This window comes from Caretta caretta, chromosome 6 (assembly GCF_965140235.1).
Source record: "Caretta caretta isolate rCarCar2 chromosome 6, rCarCar1.hap1, whole genome shotgun sequence".
In the NCBI taxonomy this organism is placed as follows: domain Eukaryota; kingdom Metazoa; phylum Chordata; order Testudines; family Cheloniidae; genus Caretta; species Caretta caretta.
In genome coordinates this window covers 63503370-63524132 of record NC_134211.1, presented here as the reverse complement: position 1 = coordinate 63524132, position 20763 = coordinate 63503370, and the positions used below count along the sequence as shown (strand labels likewise).

The 20763-nt window shown below is 47.1% G+C and overlaps 1 protein-coding gene across 5 annotated transcripts in view; it reads right to left on the bottom strand.

The window, feature by feature from the left end:
- Positions 1–7911: 7911 nt before the first annotated feature.
- The window catches only part of PLEKHD1 (pleckstrin homology and coiled-coil domain containing D1), a 57346-nt gene continuing 44494 nt past the window's right edge, over positions 7912–20763 (bottom strand). For all 5 annotated transcript variants that reach the window (XM_048854710.2, XM_048854711.2, XM_048854712.2 and 2 more), the window contains 2 exons: positions 20092–20232; positions 7912–19489 (listed from right to left, as the gene is read on the bottom strand). In XM_048854710.2, coding sequence (XP_048710667.1) covers positions 19329–19489; positions 20092–20232 — 302 coding nt within the window. In that variant the 3' untranslated portion in view covers positions 7912–19328. The remainder of the gene's footprint in view (positions 19490–20091; positions 20233–20763) is intronic.

Here is a 20763-nt window from a genome sequence, read left to right as displayed (position 1 = left end):
AAGTCAGTTCCAGGCTGGAAAGTGGTTTTAGCATCTGCTCTCTCCCTGGGGTAGCTGCTCCCATCACCTCAGTTCTTACCCACTCCCCTGGCCTGATCCCAGGTTCTGTGGCAGCCTCTCCAGCTCCTCTGGGGCCTGTTCTTGCTTCTACCCCCGGTATGTGCACGCAGTTGACAGAGAACGCTGGTACAGCTTGTTTAAGAACATTAACATGTTGATGAAAACATAGATCATCTCCCATGATCTTTCCATTGCAGGGGCACTTGCCCCCACTGACCCTTAGTTCTGCTGCTACTGGGAACCTGTCTAGGATCATGCCAGTCCAGTCAGCATTAAATTACATGAGGAATCCCACTGAGTCCAGGAGACAATTCCTGACAGTGCAGCTCCAGCCCCTTGCCCACCCTCTTCCAAGTTATGGCTCCCATTCCCCACAGACCAGCTGGGCAGTGGCTTCTCAAGGTGAGGGTGAAAAGGGAACAACGCAGCAGAGGCAGCCCTCTCTGCTTCCATATCCTGGGCAGGATCCACCTGATCTCCATTCCTGCCACCCAGAAGTGGAGTCCAATGCTGCTCTCCATTTCATCCACACAATCCCATTGACTTTAAAGAACCTAGTTATAAATCAGTATAAGATTATTGGGCTCAACACAGGGATAAATGGGTGAAATTTAATGGCCTGTGTTTATGCAAGAGGTCAGACTAGGTGATCTAGTGGTTGCTTCTGGCCTTAAACGCTATGAAAAAAATCTATAAAGATTAGATAGATTGATTGAAATGAAAGCAGAATCTGAATCATCTTCAGATATAGCATTTCATCCAAAGATGATTCACTCCCTACTTCCTTCCTATTGTCTCCTCCTGGACCCTGCAGCTGTATGTCTAGGGCTGCTTCATATTGAACTGCATCAAATGCTTTATTCAGGAAAGATGGGGCCATGAAATCAGCTCTGCCATTATATTTAGTGTCTGTCGTGGGGAATGGGGGTGGACCAGGACTACAGGCATGGCAAAAGCTGACCCATTTTCCCTTAGAAAGAAGACAGGATTCATTTTATTGTTCTCTGGGGCCCCACAGATTATTAGGAGTGCAACTGATTTGCTGCTTCCAAATATTTGGGACACATAGTAAAAAGCAGCATATGGTCCTATAGATCCTCTCCCCTACTGCCCTTCTGAGTTAATTAACCAGAATGCACGGAATAATGTCTGTCCCTCCTTCTGAACAAGCAGCCAGTAGTTTTACTTTGGTAGATACTGCACTGCAACCTTAATAGGCCAAACCCAAATACCTTTGCAAAACTGCCCCAGCCTACTCAGCAACTCAAAAGCATGAAATCTTCCTTCAACACCCAATCCTGTTCCCCTCAGTGTTGTTGCCATAGAAACCCAACTCTACCCCCCCACATACGTATACAGAGTCTCCTAGCCCTTCACACACATTCTGAAGGGAACCAATTATCTTGTATTTTGTTCCAAGTAACACTCAGAGATGCTAAAACACCCTTGATGCATGTGTGAGGCAAAAATTTTCCAGTGTTTTAATACGAAGGGTGGTGGTTGTTTTTTTTAACTCCATGTGCATACAAAAAAGAAATCAGTTACAGGAAGTGGAAATCCTGACAACAGGTCTTTTTACTAGTCTTATTTATGTGAAATTATTGCTGGTGAAAGATGCTGGCTTGACAAGCCCTGGAGATTCACGTTCTATTTATCCACAAAACAGCAGTGGCACCAATCACATATCTCTTGAGTAGGGTGGAGGGGTAAATTCTGGTCCTTCCCCATCCTCACCAGCAGGGACTCCATTGTGGTCCCTGCTATTCCCCCACCACCACCACACACACAGAGGGATGCCAGGTCTCCCTCAGCCAGAATGTCTCCCGTCTCTCTTACCATGCCACACATGAACTGATGCCACCAGTAGTTGAGTTCTTGATGTCTCCCCTGAGGTCTGCTGTACAGGAACAAAAAAGAGCTAGATAAGTTCATGCAGGATGGGTCCATCAATGGCTATTAGCCAGGATGGGCAGAGATGGTGTCCCTAGCCTCTGTTTGCCAGAAGCTGGGAATAGGCGACAGGGGTTGGATCACTTGATGATTACCTGTTCTGTTCATTCCCTCTGGGGCACCTGGCACTGGTCGCTGTCGGAAGACAGGATACTGGGCTAGAGGGACCTTTGGTCTGACACAGTATGGCTGTTCTTATGTTCTTAACAGATTCTCTGTGCACCAGATGACAGCGCTATTTGGCCCAGCCACCCCCTCCATCTGGACAAAGGGGAGGATGGGTCAAATTTCAGTGGTGTTGTGACCATGCAACCAGAGCAATGCTCCAGACAACTCCAGCATCAGCTATAATGACTGGGCACAGGATCCCTCCTTGAAAGTGATTGGTCCATGTGTCCCTCCCTCCCCAACTTTGCACATGTGCAGAAAAGCCTTGTGGCACCTGGGTAAACCACTGCAAAACAGGTACAGTACAGAGAGTGACAGATCATGGTTCCTTCATGCTGGCTTGCCAATGTGCCATAACCCCAACCTGCAGGGCCCAGCTCTGTGAGTGGATAGGACAGTCAGGCTCCATGACACAGTGACCTCTAATACCAAGACTGCCCTTAGCAGAGTGAGTATGTATCCTACAAAACCACGTCTGTCCGAGTGTGTCTCTCAGCTATACAAAAAGCAGTGCCACGGTGGGCTCTGGCCACCTGAAGGAACTCTCACCAAGCTGGGCCAGCAGAACCGACAACAGATTGGAAGATCACATATGTGCCTCAAGTGGGGACTTCTGAAGTACCATGATAATGAGCACCATATAAAACTTGAACAAATGGAGCACTCCCTAACGAGGCCTGTCACAAATTAAGAATTTGCCCTCCACCACTGCCTCACAACACATCCCAAATCAGCTCCCCACCATTGAGCTCTCAAGGAGTCCTCAAGCCAGCACTTCCCAACACACGAGGAGAAGGTCAGAGGGTTATTTGGCAGGAAAAGGGGAGAGAGAAGAGTGAGCACTATATTCTCTTTCCCACAGCCATTGTCAAAATCCTCCACTGCACCCCTTCCTGACTCCAGCCCTGCACCAACCCTCCCTCTCGCAAAAGCCGTCCTAGTTTGTCACTCTGACAGGCTGAAGGTCACCTTAGTGTCAGTTGTAGCAACAGTGTTTTTTGCAATATGGAACCGGAATGAGACTCACCAACACATTTCACAGAGGCCACTGGAAAACTGGTAGCATTGCTAGGCCATGACTGCCCTGAAATTGCTTTTTGTTGTTTTGCAGATGCCGAACCGGGCATTAACATGAATACAGAATTAGTTGGTGCCTTTCTCAGGATTGTTTCCCTAAGCACTGCTTTCTCACCGGAATTGATCCTTTATTCATTAACAAGGGAACCGCAGGAACCATCATCGTTACAGCTCTATAATTATTTCCCTTCTAAATCATTCATTTTTTTTCAGGCTGAAATTTTCCAGGTCTGATCTCTGCCTGATGGGGAATGGTTCTAGGGAGTAAAAAAGGATATAGCCATTTTTGAAAATGAGAAGATTTCTCCCCTTCCTTTTCCCTAAATTATGAAGTAATTCTTGTGATTTTTTTAAAATCGCTGTAGCACCAAACCTCACCCAGAGGAGAAGAGGAAATTGACATTTGACAGGGAAATATGAAACATAGTGACTCATTGAAGGAAAGTTCTTTTGAGTGTTCTGATTAAAACTGGGGTTGGTTCGACCAAGTTATGAAGGTTTGAAAATTGCCTTCCACACATGTTTTGCACTGAATTTTCTCACTGAGCTCATAAAAAAACCAAGTTCTGCAAGGTGCTGAGCAACTTGTGAAGGTGCTGAGTGTGTCAGCTCCAGGAGATGCACAGCACCTTGCAGGCTCAGGGCCAAAGTGTGCAATCACACCTCAGATTAGTGTGATGATCTGTGAAAGCTCTGGTGAAGGTGCAGAGTGAATGCTGTACCGCATTGGGTAGATAATTCTATGAATTCCATGCATAAAATGTTCAATTCTGAAGTCTTTATGTGCTAAGTGCATAGCAGCTTCCAGGCAGGAATCTGATACCATTAAAAATGCATGAGCAGCTGTATACAGTTTTCTACAGGTTTTTGTCTCAGCTCCTTTACATCCAACAAGGTAAAAGTTGACTAGCTTTTAAGACCCACAGGAGAAGGGCTCATTCCTAGGAACTGACCATTCCTCTTGTGTCTGTCATGTTTTCTCATACACACCAAAACAAAGTAAATCGTGCCAAGGTAATATTTATTTCAGCCGAAGGAAAACATTAACAAGCTGAGAAAGAACTAATGTAATGTCTCTAGGGTTGGAGGAAAAAATGACGGCTTGCTTTGTCACAGTCTATATCTGAACAGCATTGGGTGCAGTATAAGAATCTGTATAGACAGTAAAAGTTAAAGCAGGTTGAAATGGGAGGGGAAGCTTTCATCACACCAACAAGGAGGGGAAATGTGGGTAGGATCGCTTCCTACCCAAGCCAGGGAGAGGAAGGGGAATTTTCCTTCTGCTTGTAGCAGAGGAGGAGCGTACATTAATCACTGAAAGACAGAATCTGAAACACAAAATGGCATGTGATTAAGTGAAATCTCAGTTTTCTAGCTGCAGGGTTGCAGAGGAAAGCTTGAAAACCAGAAGACAAATAAAAAGAACCCCAAATGTATTTTTTTAAAATCTCATGACTTTTAAGCTACTTTCATGATTTTTGGGGCCTGACTTGTGATTTTTAAATGCTTGGGAGTGACAGTACTGCTTCCCCTATACTTGAAGGTTCAGAAAACAGAATGATTTTTTTCAGTTACATATCTCAGTGGCCAGCCAAATATTTCCACATTGTGAAATATCTTTCTTCTTTCAAAGAAGTTTCTTTTTAAAAGCTAGAGAGCATTACTATTTCATAACTAAGCATCCAAATGTCAAGAAATAAAAAAAGTAGGTAGAATGTGCAACCTTAAGACTGCCCCCTTGTGTGTATGCACACACAATAATATAATCAGACTAATTGCATGAGTAACACTTTTTAAAAACAATACAATATCAGATATTTTTCCGTATCCTCAGATGCATAGGTGTGACATCTTAAAATACTGTCTACTCTATGTGTGCCAGCAGACAGACCCCATAAAAGCAGGGCCGAATTAACTACAAGATACAGTAGACCTGTATCTAGGACCTCCAGTTCTGACTGCTGTCCTGTGCTCCAGTAGGGAAAGGAGGATCTCCATATGGATCCTCAGGAGCAGAGGTCCACACAGAGCCCTCCTACTGGGGTTAAAAGAGGAAGAACAAGAGAACCCTCTGCTTCCACCTACATGCTCCTGCTGATGTCCCTGGACTGGTGCCTGGTCACCTGTCAGCCCCTGAGGTCACTGCACAGGAGGTCTGACTGGGTATCTGTCCTCCTCACCTGGCAGGATTGAAGGGGATCCTGGACAGACCCTAGCTTGCCTGAAGACAGGAAGTAGTGGGACAGGGAGGAAGGAGGCTGCAACCAGTCTGATGAAAAGCAGTGGCAGCCCACTCCTCCAGTCCAATAGCTGGCTCTTGTGTGGGTGGCCCATGTGATCACCAGCCCAAGGTTTGGCAGGGCCACAGTGGGACCAGGAGTGGAGTCACAGCACAGACATATGGCCAGGGGGCCCCTGTGTAAGGATATACCTAGGGTGACCAGGTGTCCGGTTTTCAACCAGAACACTCAGTCGAAAAGGGATCCTGGAGGTTCCAGTCAGCACCACTGACCGGGCCGTTGACTGTCCAGTTGGTGGCGCCACACAGTGGGGCTGGCAAGCTCCCTGCTATCCTCCATGCCGCATGGCTCCTGGGAAGCAGCCAGCATGTCCCCCATCTGACTCCTGCGCATAGGGGCAGCCAGGGGGCTCCACATGCTGTTCCCACCCAAAGCGCTGCCCTGCAGCTCCCATTGGCCAGGAACCGCAGCCAATGGGAGCTGTGGAGGCTGTGCCTGCAGATGGGGCAGCACGCAGGGCCACCTGGCCACACCTCTATGCAGGAGCCGGAGTGGGGACATGCCGCTGCTTCTGGGAGCTGCTTGAGATAAGTGCCCCCCAGACCCGCTCCCAGGCCCCAACCCCCTGCTTCAGCCCTGATCCCCCTCCCACACTCCAAACCCCTCAATGCTAGCCCAGAGCACCCTTCTGCACCCCAAACCCCTCATCCCCAGCCCCACTCCAGAGCCCGCACCCCCAGCCGGAGCCTTCATCTCCCCCCGCACCCTAACCCCCTTCCCCAACCCAAAGCCTCTTCCTGCACCCTGAATCCCTCATTTCGGGCCCCACCCCAGAACTGGCACCCCCAGCCGGAGTCCTCAGCCCCTCCCGCACCCCAACCCCCTGCCCCAGACTGGTGAAAATGACTGAGTGAGTTAGGGTGGGGGAGAGCAAGTAATAGAGGGAGGGGGATGGAGTAAGCAGGGGTGGGCCTCAGGGAAGGGGTGGGCCAGGGGCGGTACAAGGGTGTCAGTTTTGTGCAATTAGAAAGTTAGTAACCCTAGATATACCACAAAGCTACTTTAGTCAGACCTGGCTCAGAGCTGGGGTATTATTGGTGGGACGTAGCCCCACCAGCCCTAGAGAGAGGCACGGCTAACTGCACAATTACAGGCAGTGGGACAGGAAGGACCTTGTACCTGCCATAGATGCTCCTGTGTAGATGCCCTGGTAGAGTAGAGAGTTGCATATGTGTGAATCCCAAAGCTCCAATGACCTTTCGTTCGGTTGGATTTCTACTGTTAGGATTTTGCTTGTGGCTAGGAGTCAGGAATAGGAATAGTAACTGAAAGAATCACATGCAGGGATCAATACATAGGAGCATAAAGAGACAGGCTGAAAGAATGAGATACAGCGCATGGACGTGAGCCATTAAACATGAAAAAGAGCAACACTGTAAATGTAAAGTAAATCATGGTTACTTCTTTGATGTAAGTGGTTTCCCCAGGGATTCCCATGTGCTTGCATATTCAGGGTATTATGCTAAATCATTTGCAAAATAGCATCAGCTGAAGAAGAGCTGAGATTTGTTAGAGCAATTCCAAAAAATACAGCACTAGGATTGGTTGATAAGGATTCCAAATGATCTGTGGTATGCAATCCAATATTCCAACGTGGACCAGTACTTCTCCACCCCGGAAGTGTGACTATCAGTCCTCCACTTTAAACAATAGAAGTAAACTGCCAAACAAAGAGAATGCTCAAAAGCAAAGAAAACCGATAAAAATCACAAAAATAAACGGCATCTAAAGTTGGACGGCTTAGCATGTCCTCCGCCATTGGCAACCAATGGACTGGAACAGCAAGTTGTACCAGAGGTCCTGTGAGGCAGAACTATGTGAGGGCATATGCGTGAGACAGCCTGGAGTGCTGGAGGTCATGCACTGGAAAAGCTGTAGGGAGTGGCAACTCAGGACTGGAACAGAATGGGATGCTACACATCTGAACTGAGGTATACGGGCAGACCAGTGGGGGATTAGACCTTGAATAGTGTCATAGATCGAAAACTGAATTGCTTTGGCAGAACAACGTGTGGGGGTACGTAGATAGGGCCTACCCACACCGTGCATGGATCCAGCTGGAACAATTAGTCATTGATTCATCTTCACCATTCTCTGGGGGGCGGGGGGGAAACAACTATTTCTAAAGACAATATTGGCAGGTCCTTTCATTATCCACCCACACCCCAGCTAGAAATAAAAACTCCCCTCTCCTTTTCATCCCAAGATGTGGGTGAGTAAGAATATAATCATGGGCTCTCAAGCAGCTGTTAGAAAAAAAAAAGAACATTAGTGTCTGACATTCACACAAGTGGATAATTTTAATTTTGCAGCAGTGTCCTAATTAGCTGGAAGAAAAGACATGCTGGGAAATATCAGAATTGTTAAGTCTTGCCTTTATTGCTTAGGGTTTGTCTACACACCCAAGGTGTATGACTTTAACAATACAGGTATAGTTAAAGCAGAACATCCCATGAGTGTGGACACAATTAGAAAGAATTTTATACCAGTATAGCTATTCCTGTATGGGATGGGGAATAAGGCTATGCCTACACACGAAGCACTATACTGCTATTCCTATACCAGTAAACGATACCAGCAAAGCACTCCTACTGTGGACACAGCCAAACCAGCAACGCTGCGCTCTGTAGCAGTATAAGCGGTAAAACACCCCCACATGGGTGAACAAAGCTAAAAGTAAACGTGCAATTTTGCTGGTATAACTGCACCTACACTAGGGGCTTTTGCTGCCACCACTGTACTGGTCATGAATCACACCTCTTCATACCCCTGACCAACATAGATATGCTAGCAGAAGTCTGTAGTGGCCTAAAGCTATACTGGGGTAAGGCCCTTCTATACCAGTATAATTATGTCCACACTAGGGGCTGTACCAGTCTAATTATATGGTAAAAAAATCAGTCAGACCCCTAATCGACATAGTTACACTGGCACAAAAACTGTGTGGAGACCAGGCCTTCGAGGGTTGGCTGGGTGACTCAGCCGTACACTTTATTTTCTGAGTAGCCCTCACTGAACGGGATGTGGGTGGAGGTTCCTTAACATACAGCCTCTCTCCCAATTGTCTTAATTAAATAGGTGTTTACAAATACCAAACCGAGAGAGTTTTAAGTGGCTTGAATGAAAATCATTTCCCCTCTTACTAGTTCACAGGAGCTTGTGCTGCCTTATGCGTGCATGATTCTGCCAGCTCTCCAGTCACCCACAGTCTGACAGCGAAGGCAGGATCAGAATTCCTAGCTTGAAAAACAACAAAAACTAAGAGCCAAACCACCCTTTTGGGCCTTCTCTCTGAAGCATAAACAGTAAAAAAGTCGCACGGCCACTTTATTCCTATGCAGGGCACTAAAAAGCCCCATTTCCCTCTTCCCCTTCCCTACTGGGATCTCACCCTCTTGTCCCCAAAGTTCCACTTGCTCCCTTCCGGCTCCAACAAAGCCCCAATTTCTTGCCTCTTCTTCTCCCCAGAGCCCCCATCTCTTGCCTATATTCTTATTGTTCTTTCTCTTTTCCTCTGCTCTAACCCTCCAACTCTTCTGCCCTTCTCCTCCTCTAAAATGTGACACCATCCCTTTCCAGATGCCCCCCTAATTTATCTCTTCCACTATGTGATTTCTGTTTATTCTCCATAGCAAGACTCACTGGCCATTATCCCTGAGGCCCTAATCTTGAGCCCGTGTCCTGGTCCAGGTGTGAGAGCAATAGCCAGGGACAGTTCCCTTGAGGTTCCTCTGCTGACTATGTTATATTTTCTCTCTGCACTGCAGTCAAGAGCGGGGCAGAGGTGAGGGGGGTATCAAGAGGCCCACTTGCTATAGAGCAGAGTGGAGAAGGGAACACAACCGCACTCCTTCCCTTGGGAGGAAGTTGAATGGGACAAGTGTGTCCCATGCTCCCCTTTAATTACACCTGAGTTCAGTCTGCTTGGCTCATCAATTCCTCACCCTCTCCACTGAGACAGCTGACAAGGGGTCACTGGGTTCAAGTGTGCAGGGAGGTTAAAAGTGGGAGAGGAGAGAATGGAAGGGAGCCACCCCCTACACCTGCATAAGGAGATCCCAGCCCATACATAGTCTGGTGTAGCACTGAGGCTGAAGTAGAGGCCATCCAGAGGGACCTAACAGCACTTTCTAAGCTTCTGGTCTGATTTTCAGAAGTGCTGAGCATCCACTTCACTGGGAGTTGCAGGGGATCAGCATTCTGAAAAACAGTCCATACACCAACACCCACATGTTCTCGCCCTCCCTTTCTAGCAACCATTTCAGCCACTACTGAAACATAACCAAATCTGGGTGGAACACAGCACATCATATTTCCATGCTTCAGGGCTTAAATTAGCTGGGGTTGGGAAGCATTTTTCTCTCCATGTTATTGTTCAGCAATAGAAGCTGCAGGAGAGAAAAGGAGCACAGTTTCATAAGAACATAAGAGTGGCCATACTGGGTCAGACCAATGGTCCATCTAGCCCAGTAGCCTGTAGTCTGACAGTGGCCAATGCCAGGTGCTCTAGAGGGGATGAACAGAACAGGTGATCATCAAGCAATCCATCCCCTGTTGCCCATTCCCAGCTTCCGGCAAACTGAGGCTAGGGACACCATCCCTGCCCATCCTGGCTAATAGCCATTGGTGGACCTCTCCTCCATGAACTTATCTAGTTCTTTTTGGAACCCTGTTATAGTCTTGGCCTTCACAACAGCCTCTGGCAAAGAGTCCACAGACTGACTGTGCATTGTGTGAAAAACAAAAGGAAGTATTTTGTTTTAAACCTGCTGCCTATTAATTTCATTTGGTGACCCCTAGTTCTTGTGTTATGAGAAGTAGTAAATAAATAACACTTCCTTATTTACATTCTCCACACCACCCATGATTTTATAGACCTCTGTCATATCCCCTCTTAGTCGTCTCTTTTCCAAGCTGAAAAGTACCAGTTTTATTAATCTCTCCTCATACGGAAGCTGTTCCATAGCCCTAATCATTTTTGTTGCCCTTTTTCAATTCCAGTATATCTTTTTTGAGAAGGGGTGAGCAGAGATGCACACAGTATTCAAGATGTAGGCGTACCATGGATTTATACAGAGGCAGTATGATATTTTCGGTCTTATTATCTATCCCTTTCCTTATGATTCCCAACATTGTTAGCCTTTTTGACTGCTGCTGCTTATTCAGTGGATGTTTTCAGAGAACTATTCACAATGACTCCAAGCTCTCTTTCTTGAGTGGTGACAGCTAATTTAGATTCCATCATTTTATATATATAGTTGGGATTATGTTTTCCAATGTGCATTGCTTTGTATTTATCAACATTGATTTTAATCTGCCATTTTGTTGCCCAGTCACCCAGTTTCGTGAGATCCCTTTGTAACGCTTCGCAGTCTGCTTTGGACTTAACTATCTTGAAAACAATGAGGAGTCTGGTGCACCTTAAAGACATTTAAGACATAAAGACATTTATTTGGGCATAAGATTTTGTGGGTAAAAAACCCCACTTCTTTCAATAAATCTGTTAGTCTTTAAGGTGCCACCAGACTCCTCATTGTTTTTGTGGATACAGACTAACACGCCTACTCCGCTGATACTATCTTGAGGAATTGTGTCATCTGCAAATTTTGCCACCTAACTGTTTACCCCATTTATGAATACGTTGAACAGCACTGGTCCCTGAACAAACCCCTGAACATACCATTATTTACCTCTCTCCATTCTGAAAACTGACCATTTATTCCTGCCCTTTGTTTCCTATCTTTTAACCAGTTAGTGATCCAGTTTCATACCCTTTTCTGAAGCAGCTGGGGTTGGACACTGGCTGAGATGTTAATTCTTATGTTCCTATTTCACAGCTGAGAAACCCAGCTCTCTCAGAACAGCCTAACCAAGAAACAGGACTTAAGTTCACCTGCAGACAGCAAGATCTTTCTTTTGCCTATTAATGTGCATGTGTCATGTGTGGGAAAAGGTGACATCCTTTAACAGACATGCTGACCCACAATCAGGGGTACTTTGGCTATCAGGGAATTTGTTTTGTTCCTGTTTTTAGATGTCAGTCGTACTGCATGGAGTCATAGCATTGTGTTCTGTCTCCATGTACAAGAAATAGTGTACGGTGGGAGGGGGTGAGGGAGGGTAAGATGGGAGTGGTGGCTTTTTCTGAACTGAAATGCTTTCCCTTTCCACTGGAACTACGTTTTGTCGCCTCAAATAATCCTGCTCCTAAATCTTGCTGCAGGAGGGCTCAGCTTTTGGATGGCTGCACCTTCTTTCTTGGTAATTTTCCCAACCTTCTCATTGTCCCATGCTGCATCTGAAAGTGAGTAGGGTATCAGTGAGACTTAGCTACTCGATGGGACTTAGCAAAGAGAGAGCTTTAGCATGCGAGTGAAGGGCTGCCCAGTGCACTATTGTCTGTGTACTAATACTGACTTTGGCCGGCAGGTGGCTATACGCTTTCAGGAGTGACCACAATACAAGCTCCCTTGGCGTAGCATTTTCATCAATGCTTATGGAATCTAATGTATTTTTCTTAAAGGGACATTAGCAACTGCAAAGTGACCAGTTTCATCCAAACCTAACAAAAGCAGCTCTTGTCCCCAAGGCCCCTGGCCCTTTTTTCTCTCTCTCTCTCTTTCTTTTTTTTTTTTTTTTGGTTGCTTTTTTATTACCACATGTTTGTTTTGTGTGGGCTTTTGAAAAATATTTTCCTCTGTCTCCCCTGCTGCTGTTTGCGACCCACAGGAAAGGACTGGGGCTGGACTCCATAACAAGCAGCAGCTCCTGCAAAGGGCTTCCAGGAGCCCTGCTAGCCACCCAACTAACAGACTGGAAAGCAGCAGCAACTGCAAGGAAATCATCTGTCCCTGCTCACTGCCTCTTCTGGTCTCTGGTGCTTCCCAGGGAAAGATCACCTGTCCCTGCTACTTCCATTAGTGTTTACCTGTCCCCACGGCAGGGCTGGGGAGTCGGGCAAACCCAGCTCCTCTGACTCTTCCTGCAGTCCCAGGAAGGGGTGTGACTCGCCTGCCACTCCAATCTCCCTGGGCAATTTCCCAAGAGAGATTTATATTCGTACCTTTTAGAGTTTTAACAATTAAACCGTATTGACTAGATGAAGCAGAGATGACAGCATCCAATCCTATTCTCAGACAACAGCAGTGCAGTCCACTCCTTTTCGGAGAGGCTCCCCAAGCAAGGTATCAGAATGTCATGCCATCAGGCTAGGACAGGGCACTGGGAAGGGAAACTAGCAGTGCAGAAGCCAAAGTGACTCTACACAAAGCCCCATCCAACGCACACAACCAGCTCAAAGAGAAAACTGTTCCTGAATTCCAGAAAACATCAACACCTTGAAAACACTTCAAGCAGAAATGTGACTATAGAGTTGACCGGGGAAAGATCATTAGTGACCCCATGCAGGCTGAAGAAAGAAATGCTATATCACGGGGGCAGTGCGCACCAGTGGTACTGCCTGCTCACCAGTGAACAAGGGGTTAACTCCAACACTACTATTTCCTCCTCTTGCGTATAAGCTCAGGGGAAGGGCTAGAAGGGCAGCTGTAGAAGAGAGCCTGTGGGGCTCAACACCTGGTGGCCACAGGATTGGGTTTACCCACAAGATGGGATGCTTTTCTGTTAGCTTTCTGGTAAGGTAACTCATTTTGCTTTCTGGTTAGACATATTAACCCCTGGGGAAAAGACCTCACTGACTGCAGCTGTTTCCTGCGGCTCAGTCACTCCCTCCAGTCACAGAGGCAGTCCTGGAGGACACCTGACTATGGAATTAAGCAAAAGGTGAGCAGTAGCAATCCCTTCCCGGCTTGATATGAACACACGGATTGCAGAAATATCCCTCCACTAATCACAACAACCTAAAGAACAACAATCACTTTAGCAACCACCTGGAAAGCCCTTGGCAAAACATATCAGCGGAACTCATTGATTTTCAAGGCAAATATTAACAGCGGACTTGTATTCAGGCTCTGTTGAAGTGAGTCTACAACAAACTTTCCGAGTGTAGCCCACTTCTTGAGAGAGGGACTGTCTTGTGCTGTGCTCCCGCCACATCCCCACTGGCAAGAATCACCTTCCCTCCCCATGACAACTACAGCAATTGCTCGCATGGAAAAGTAATCATAGGACAATTTTTACAGGGTGCCCACCATCTCGACAGAAACTAGAGATTGACACAGCAACATCCAGAGCTAGAAGCACAAATGTCTACAGCTTGAGGGAAAGAGCCAGGCTCTGTAGCTGAGGCCTCTCTTCTCTGTGTACGGGGCACACAGCGGGAGACACCTAACATACACTGACAGTGGGTTACATACAGTTATTCTCAACTGTTCTGCTTCTGCCTCTGAGGACAGTTTCCTTTTCCTCTCCATCTCCTCTTATGTAGGAGTGGTTGACACTGGTGCAGATTGCATGGCTCCTCCTCCTTGTTTTCATTTACTTTTCTAAGCACCTGGGCTCTTGTGTGCGATGTGGACCTTGGGCAACCATAGAAGCAGCTGGACGCAGAGAGGAGGAGGAGCTGCCCTGCAGGCCAACAGTTGTCCAGGGAACCACAGTTTGTGAACCACCGTTCTAAAAAATGCCCTGAGTGAAACAGTGATTTGTCATCACAAAACTTCCTTTGCCAGCCACGGAATTCCTTTTCAAGCCTTTCCACATAATAGGTTTAAGCATGTTACATGGAGGCCGATGTACCCTAGAAATGGGCTAGCAGGCTTTACTGTTCAAACCATCAGATACACTCAAGGACACAAAAGAGCAGACTCAAAATATACTTCAAGAGCACCTTAAAGAAGGAAGGGAGTTTCAGAGGCAGCCATGGGTGGGAGAAGATCTTATTAGCATGGCCATGGGAACCAAAAGATGGGGCTTTATGTAGAGGGCTTAGGGCCTCCCTGAATGCCTACGGTCTGTGTAGATCTGGGGAAACTGCATAGTCTAGCGTGGAACTGCCTGCTTTTGCATGGGGGGAGCAAAGTCTCCCGCCCTCACACATGCAATGGAACAATTTAGGGAAAACTCACTAAGGTAGACCTCACAGAATTCTCCCACCCAAAGACCCTGCCAGGTTTTATTCTGTGGGAGGGGCCAATCTGGTTGATGGTGATAAATGGTGTTATTGCACTAGGTGGATCATTTCCCTTAGCTGCTGACCTATTGGCGGATGTTACTGCTTTACATTGCAAATCCATGTAAAGCTGTAGGGTTGGAATAATTGTTTCCATATCACCATTGGTGAGCATGGCACTTTGCAGACAGAGAAAAGACAAGGGTTCTGCAAGGACAAGCATATAATCTATGAGCCCAGTCCTGCCCTGACTTCAATGGGAGCCCTCCAGCCTCAAAAATCTATGCACTAGCAGATTGCATTGCAGGATCAGGGCCTAAGATAAGCCAAGAAGGATGGCAGCTGGGGTGCAACAGAAAATCCTGTGGTGTGAATTGGTAGGTTAGCCATGCAGTTCATTGATTCCAGGTTGAGGTTTTTAGTTTAGATTTAGTGTATCTTGACTTTAATTTTAGAATAAATTTTAAACTGCTTGGCAGCAGAGATGGACAGAGGAGCAACAAGACCTGGGTGTCCGGGTCCATCACAGGATGACTATGAGCCACCAATGTGCTACAGCTGTGAAAAAGGCAAATGCGCTCCTAGGATGTATCAGGTGAGGCATTTCCAGTGGGGGGGTATTAATGCCATTGGGCAAGGCACTAGTAAGACTTCATTTGGAATACTTTGTACAGTTCTGGTCACCCATGTTTAAGAAAGATGCATTCAAACTGGAACAGCTGTAGGGAAGAACTGTTATGATATGGGGACTGTAGGGCCTATCTTATGAGAGGAGACTGGAGGAGCTTGGCTTGTTTAGCCTAGCCAAAAGAAAGCTGAGAAGGAATATGATTGTTCTTTATAAATACATCAGAGGGGTAAATACCGGGGCGGAGTGGAGAGCTATTTAAGCTAAAGGACAATGTTGGCATGTGAATAAATGGGTATAAACTGGCCAGGAACAAAGTCAGGCTGGAAATTAGGTGGTTTCTAACCATCAAAGGAGTGAGGTTCTGGAACAGCCCCCCACTAGGCCTCAAGAGGGCAAACAACACAATTAGTTTTAAGAAAGTGCTGGACACATTTATGAGTGCCATTGTAGGACAGGGTTGCTTGTGATGGTAGTGGGCAGGGCTCGGCCATTTCTGTTTTATGTTCCTAAAGCTCATACTTCAGGGTTTCAGCTGGCCACTGGCAGGGGTAAGAAGTGGATTTTTTTCCTCCCCAGGGTATTCTGGGAGATTGTGACAGAATGCACCCTGTATTCATCCCCTACACACTGTCAAAATCTGTGTACAGAATATGCCTTGTGAGGTATCACCTGAAAACGAATAACTTGCAGGTCAAGAGTATCATGGTGAAATGCATATAGCAACAGTATGTGTAAAGTTATGAACATCAGCTGAAATTATGACAAGTGTGTTTACCAGACAAGTCTGGGGAGTAGGTAAACCCGTTTCTCAAAGACAAAGGAAGAGGGTTTTTTTTTTTTTTTTTTTTTAAATCTTCTTCCTCTGAAGCATCAGGGAAGACCATGGCAGAAGATGGGACATTGGGTTGGGAGGGTTCTGAGCGTTCTCTCTCTCTCTCAGCTGCTTGACTGGCTGGTTCTTGCTCCCATGCTCAGGGTCTAACTAATCACTTTATGTGGGGTCAGGGAGGAATTTCCTCCCAGATCCGATTGGCTCCAGAACCTTGGAGGGTTTTCACCTTTCTCTGCTGCATGAGTGCAGGTCACTTGCTAGAATTATCAGGTATAGCTCATTTAATCATTTCCAGCCATTGCAGGGGCCTCACGTACTGGTACACTTTGTTCCCTCCTCATCTTTGTCTGTGACACACAGCAGTCTAGTCTCCTGTGAGCTGTAACACTTTGGTCTCGTTGTTGGCTTAGTGTGCGGGTGGCGTTGGTGGCCTGTGATATATAGGAGGTCAGAGTGGATGGTCTAGTGGTCCCTTCTGGCCTTAAACACTAGGTCTCTACCACACTCGAGGAAGGTGTGTGAAAGTGGGAGGCCAGGGAGATGGCATTTTAGGTGCAGTCCTGTCACAGTCTGGCAATGTACAGCACCTAGCACAGTGCAGTCTTGGTCCACAACCCAAAACTCTTAGGCACTACTGCAATGCAAATAATAATAAACAACAATAACAATAAATTCACTCTAGTAATTACTGAACACTGCTAGACTGATTTGATTGATTTTCATAGGGGAGAAGTAATGATCAATACTGCAATGTCACATCAACACCAAACACTGCAGATGAAAGGTGTTGTGTTAACAAATCAAAAGGTGATTTTTCTAACTGCCAGAATTGCAAATTCTCTTGCTGGGAACTAGATTTGTCTTTCTCCCTCTTACATCATCAAATAACAAAGATTCTGCAACTGGAAATTAAATGGTGTTTTAGTCAGGAATGTGCAAGGAAGAATAGACTCCAGCTTGGTCTCCCATAGCTGTATTGGCTCCAGGGGTGCTGGAACAATTTGTATAGTGGGGGTCCTGAGAGCCATTGAACCAATCTGTGAACCCTGTATATGATGGAAACCTCTTCAAGTTAGGGGATTCTGCAGCACCCCTAATTCCAACACTTATGACTGGCTCTGCAGAGCAAATAGGAGTTGAAAACACAAAAGGATCAAAACTGTTAAGGAGGCATTTTGACAAGGTCACTTATCTGATGATGACATTTTATGCCTTTGATGTTGGACACTGGAATCATTAGGCACATCTCATTGCCTGGCAGAAGGATGCCTGCGACTGCCTGCACAAAGGTATAAAATGAAACACGATCCATGCCTTCATGACCTCCCCTCAAATTTCCTGCTTATTACCCAGGTAACATCTGCATCTCCTGAATCACTGTTTGGCCCTGCTTTAGGATGGAGAGGGGAGAATGGAATTCTGCAAAATATACAAAACAGACCCTGCTGAATTACAGCAGCAGACCTGCTCTTCAAGCTTAACAAACACCATGTTCACTGGGACAGCATGAGGCCTGGTTCCAGCCTCACTGCTGCTGTCTACCTATAAACAACACTTCATAGATCAGAAAAGTGGCCTACTAGAACGAGCAGGTAGTTGGAAGCCAAGACCCCCTAAACTCTAATACAGGTTCTGCCACTAATTTTGTGACTTTGGGTAAGTCACTTAACTTTTCCGTGCCTCAGTTTCCCAATTCATACAATGGGGATATTAATACTCACCTACCACATATGTTTGTAAGTTATATCTGAGTGCTAAGGACTATTATTATTGTATTCTGGATACAAGCCTTGTACGGCTAGTTACTTAAAAGAAGGTGCTAGTGGCCATCAGGTTTGTATAAAAAAATTGATTCCTCTCTCTTCAGCAGTTTACAGTATTATTAAATTCTGGGCAAATCCTCTCTTCTAGTCTAGGTTAAGTCTGGGCTTCCATGACAAACACATCATCTACAGCATTCCAGGAAGGATGCAGGCCATGATGGAAAGGGAATGGAAGGAAAAGCCCTGATCTCTCAATAGGGGCACCACCATTGATAACACTTGAATAAACCATGGATGGTGTCCATCCTGCTGTAACCTGGATAGTTTCCCGAACTTAAACCTGGTAGGTAGCTGACATGACAATGGTGGTGTTATTCTGGGCAGTGAGGAAGCTAGCGCTCCTCAGGTTGTGTGTTAATTAACTAAGACTGTGGTAGCAGGACTTGTTGCTGGGTTCTCGTCACCCACCCACCCCATGTTGTCTTGTTGCCACTGATGACAATGGCACCATAGGCGCTGACTCTGTGGGTGCTCTGGGGCTGGAGCACCCGCATGGAAAAAAAAAGTGAGTGCTCAGCACCCACTGGCAGCCCTGCAGATCAGCTCCTTCCCCTCCCTCCCAACCACTGGCAGCCCCATGAGTCAGCTCCTTCCCCTCCCTCCCAGCATCTCCAGCCCACTGCAATCAGCTGTTCAGTGGCATGCAGGAGGAGCAGGGGGAGGAAGGGAAGGAGCAGGGGTGGGAAGAGGCAGGGGCTTGGGAGATGGAGTGGGGGCGGGGCCTGGGGCAGAGCAGGGGTCAAGTACCCCCGTCCCCAGAATTTAGGAAGCTGGTGCCTCTGGATGGTACTCTCAGCCTTGCATTATTACCTGCTTAAAGGGTGCTACATCAAGAGGTTGTTCCGGGCTTGACATCATTGCACACCTCAGGAGACTGATATAACTGCCGTGTCTAGGCAACACGCTGAGGAACATCCCCCTTCCCAGCACAGATACTGAGGGATGTATTGGACCAGCTGAGAAAGAAGGCGAGCCAGAGCAATTGGGCTGTGTCTCATCTGCTAGTTTCACTAGCTGGACATTAGGCAGAGAAAGGGGTTTATTAGCAGCACCTACATTTGGCCACAGAACTTGACTGTGAAGAAATGACCCAACACTCTCTAAGCTAAAGTGTGCGATTCATTTGAACACTGATTGTGGGATTTTGGCAGAACATGTCCTAGTGGAAATGGCTGAAGTAAACAGAGGTGATTTGGGGGGAATGGCAGAGCCTCCCTGCAGTCTGGGGAAAGAGAGATTGGCACTGCTCAGGAACACACACTAAAAGCCACAACCCTGGAGGGTGGTGCATTCATCCATCCTTCCCCTTTCCCCACAAAGGAGCAAATCCTCCCCCTGCCCCCAGTGGTTTAACTTCTGATGAGTTGAACAACGAGTTGAGATCAGAAGCCCCCTGCTGATGGGAGGAGATGAGGATTCACTTTTCCTCCCCTGAAGCAGAATTTTTTTGTGACATCATGATTTGATAGAGGGTTTCCCGGAAGTGCTGGTCCCGGCTGAGCCTCTTGGCTGCCTCCTTCAGCTCCTCAATATTATCGGCTTCTGTCTGGGAGAAGATGAACGACTGGGACTGTTTCACTGAAACAACAGCAGCAGTAAAACAAGTGAGCGCTCCCATGCCGGAGACCGCCCCAACATTGTCCAAGACCCAGATTCAACAGGGAGCCAATGCAGAGCAGTTGGAGCCAAGCAGTGCCATCTTTATGACCCTGGACTCTGGTGGGGGAGGAGATAGTAACCTATGATGACATTTGAGAGCACATGGAATAAGTCCATCTTGCTCTCCTCAGAGAGGGGCAAGAATGAGGGCAAGGCAGTGCCTGTTTCCCCCTCCCCCTTTGCTGCTGTCAGGTTGCACAAGGGCCCCAGAAAGGGGGCTTCCTATGGATCAATCACTCAAATCAACCCAGCTGCAGCAGCATGCTTCTCCAGCATGCACACAGAGAGCCGATGGCACTGAAGGGGTTCACCCCCATGTTTCCAGATATGTGAAAAGCCAGGGAATTCAGGTGGAGAATTGGTGCCTGAGGTTTCTCTGCAAGCAGCCCCGTGAGTGGGTGATGACACAAGGGGGCAAGAAACACAAAGTCCTCGTGGAACAAAATCCTCACCTCCTCCAGCAAACCTCCTCCCATCCCCACTCCCCAGAGCATAATGTGGGAAGAGCCGCCAACACCTACATGAAGCGCTGGACCTCCTGCGGTGAAGCCGGCAGCTCTTTATCCGGCGGGTGGCAGCCTTGTGGAGGTACACAGAGTTCTTCATGATCATGGGCATCTTGGCTTCCAGCTCGGCATTCCGGATGCACTCCTCAAAGAACTCTGGGGAGGAGAGATTCCAGGAAGCCACGTGAGGGAGGCACTTTAAACGTTAACATTGGCCCCAGAGCGAGCTTATCCCAGTTGGGCACACTAGATACCAGCTACACTGTCCTGCTCAGAACAGTCCTGCACTGCCCATAGAGATGGACCAGGTGCTCATACCTTGCATGTCTATAGCACCATTTAGAGGAGGATCTGATCCTGGAGCACATTCACAGACACTCACATTCACAAAGCCCCACATCACCACCAGAGGACGGTGCTTAAAGTGGTTTGAAAGTAAGTGGGGCATCGATCACAACCTAGGAACAGTAGCTTTGGTACGACACTGTGTAGAGTGTGTCCCACAGTGACCCCATGCAATTAAAGCCAACTTTTTCCAGGTCTGCACCCACTGGCAATCCCCCCTCTTTGCACTCTAAGCACTGTCAGGGGGTAGCAACTTCCAGACTCTATTAGATCTGGGCTGGATTCAGACTGGTGAAGTGAAGGCACAAGAGCCCATTACCAGTCCCACAGGAGCCATTCAAT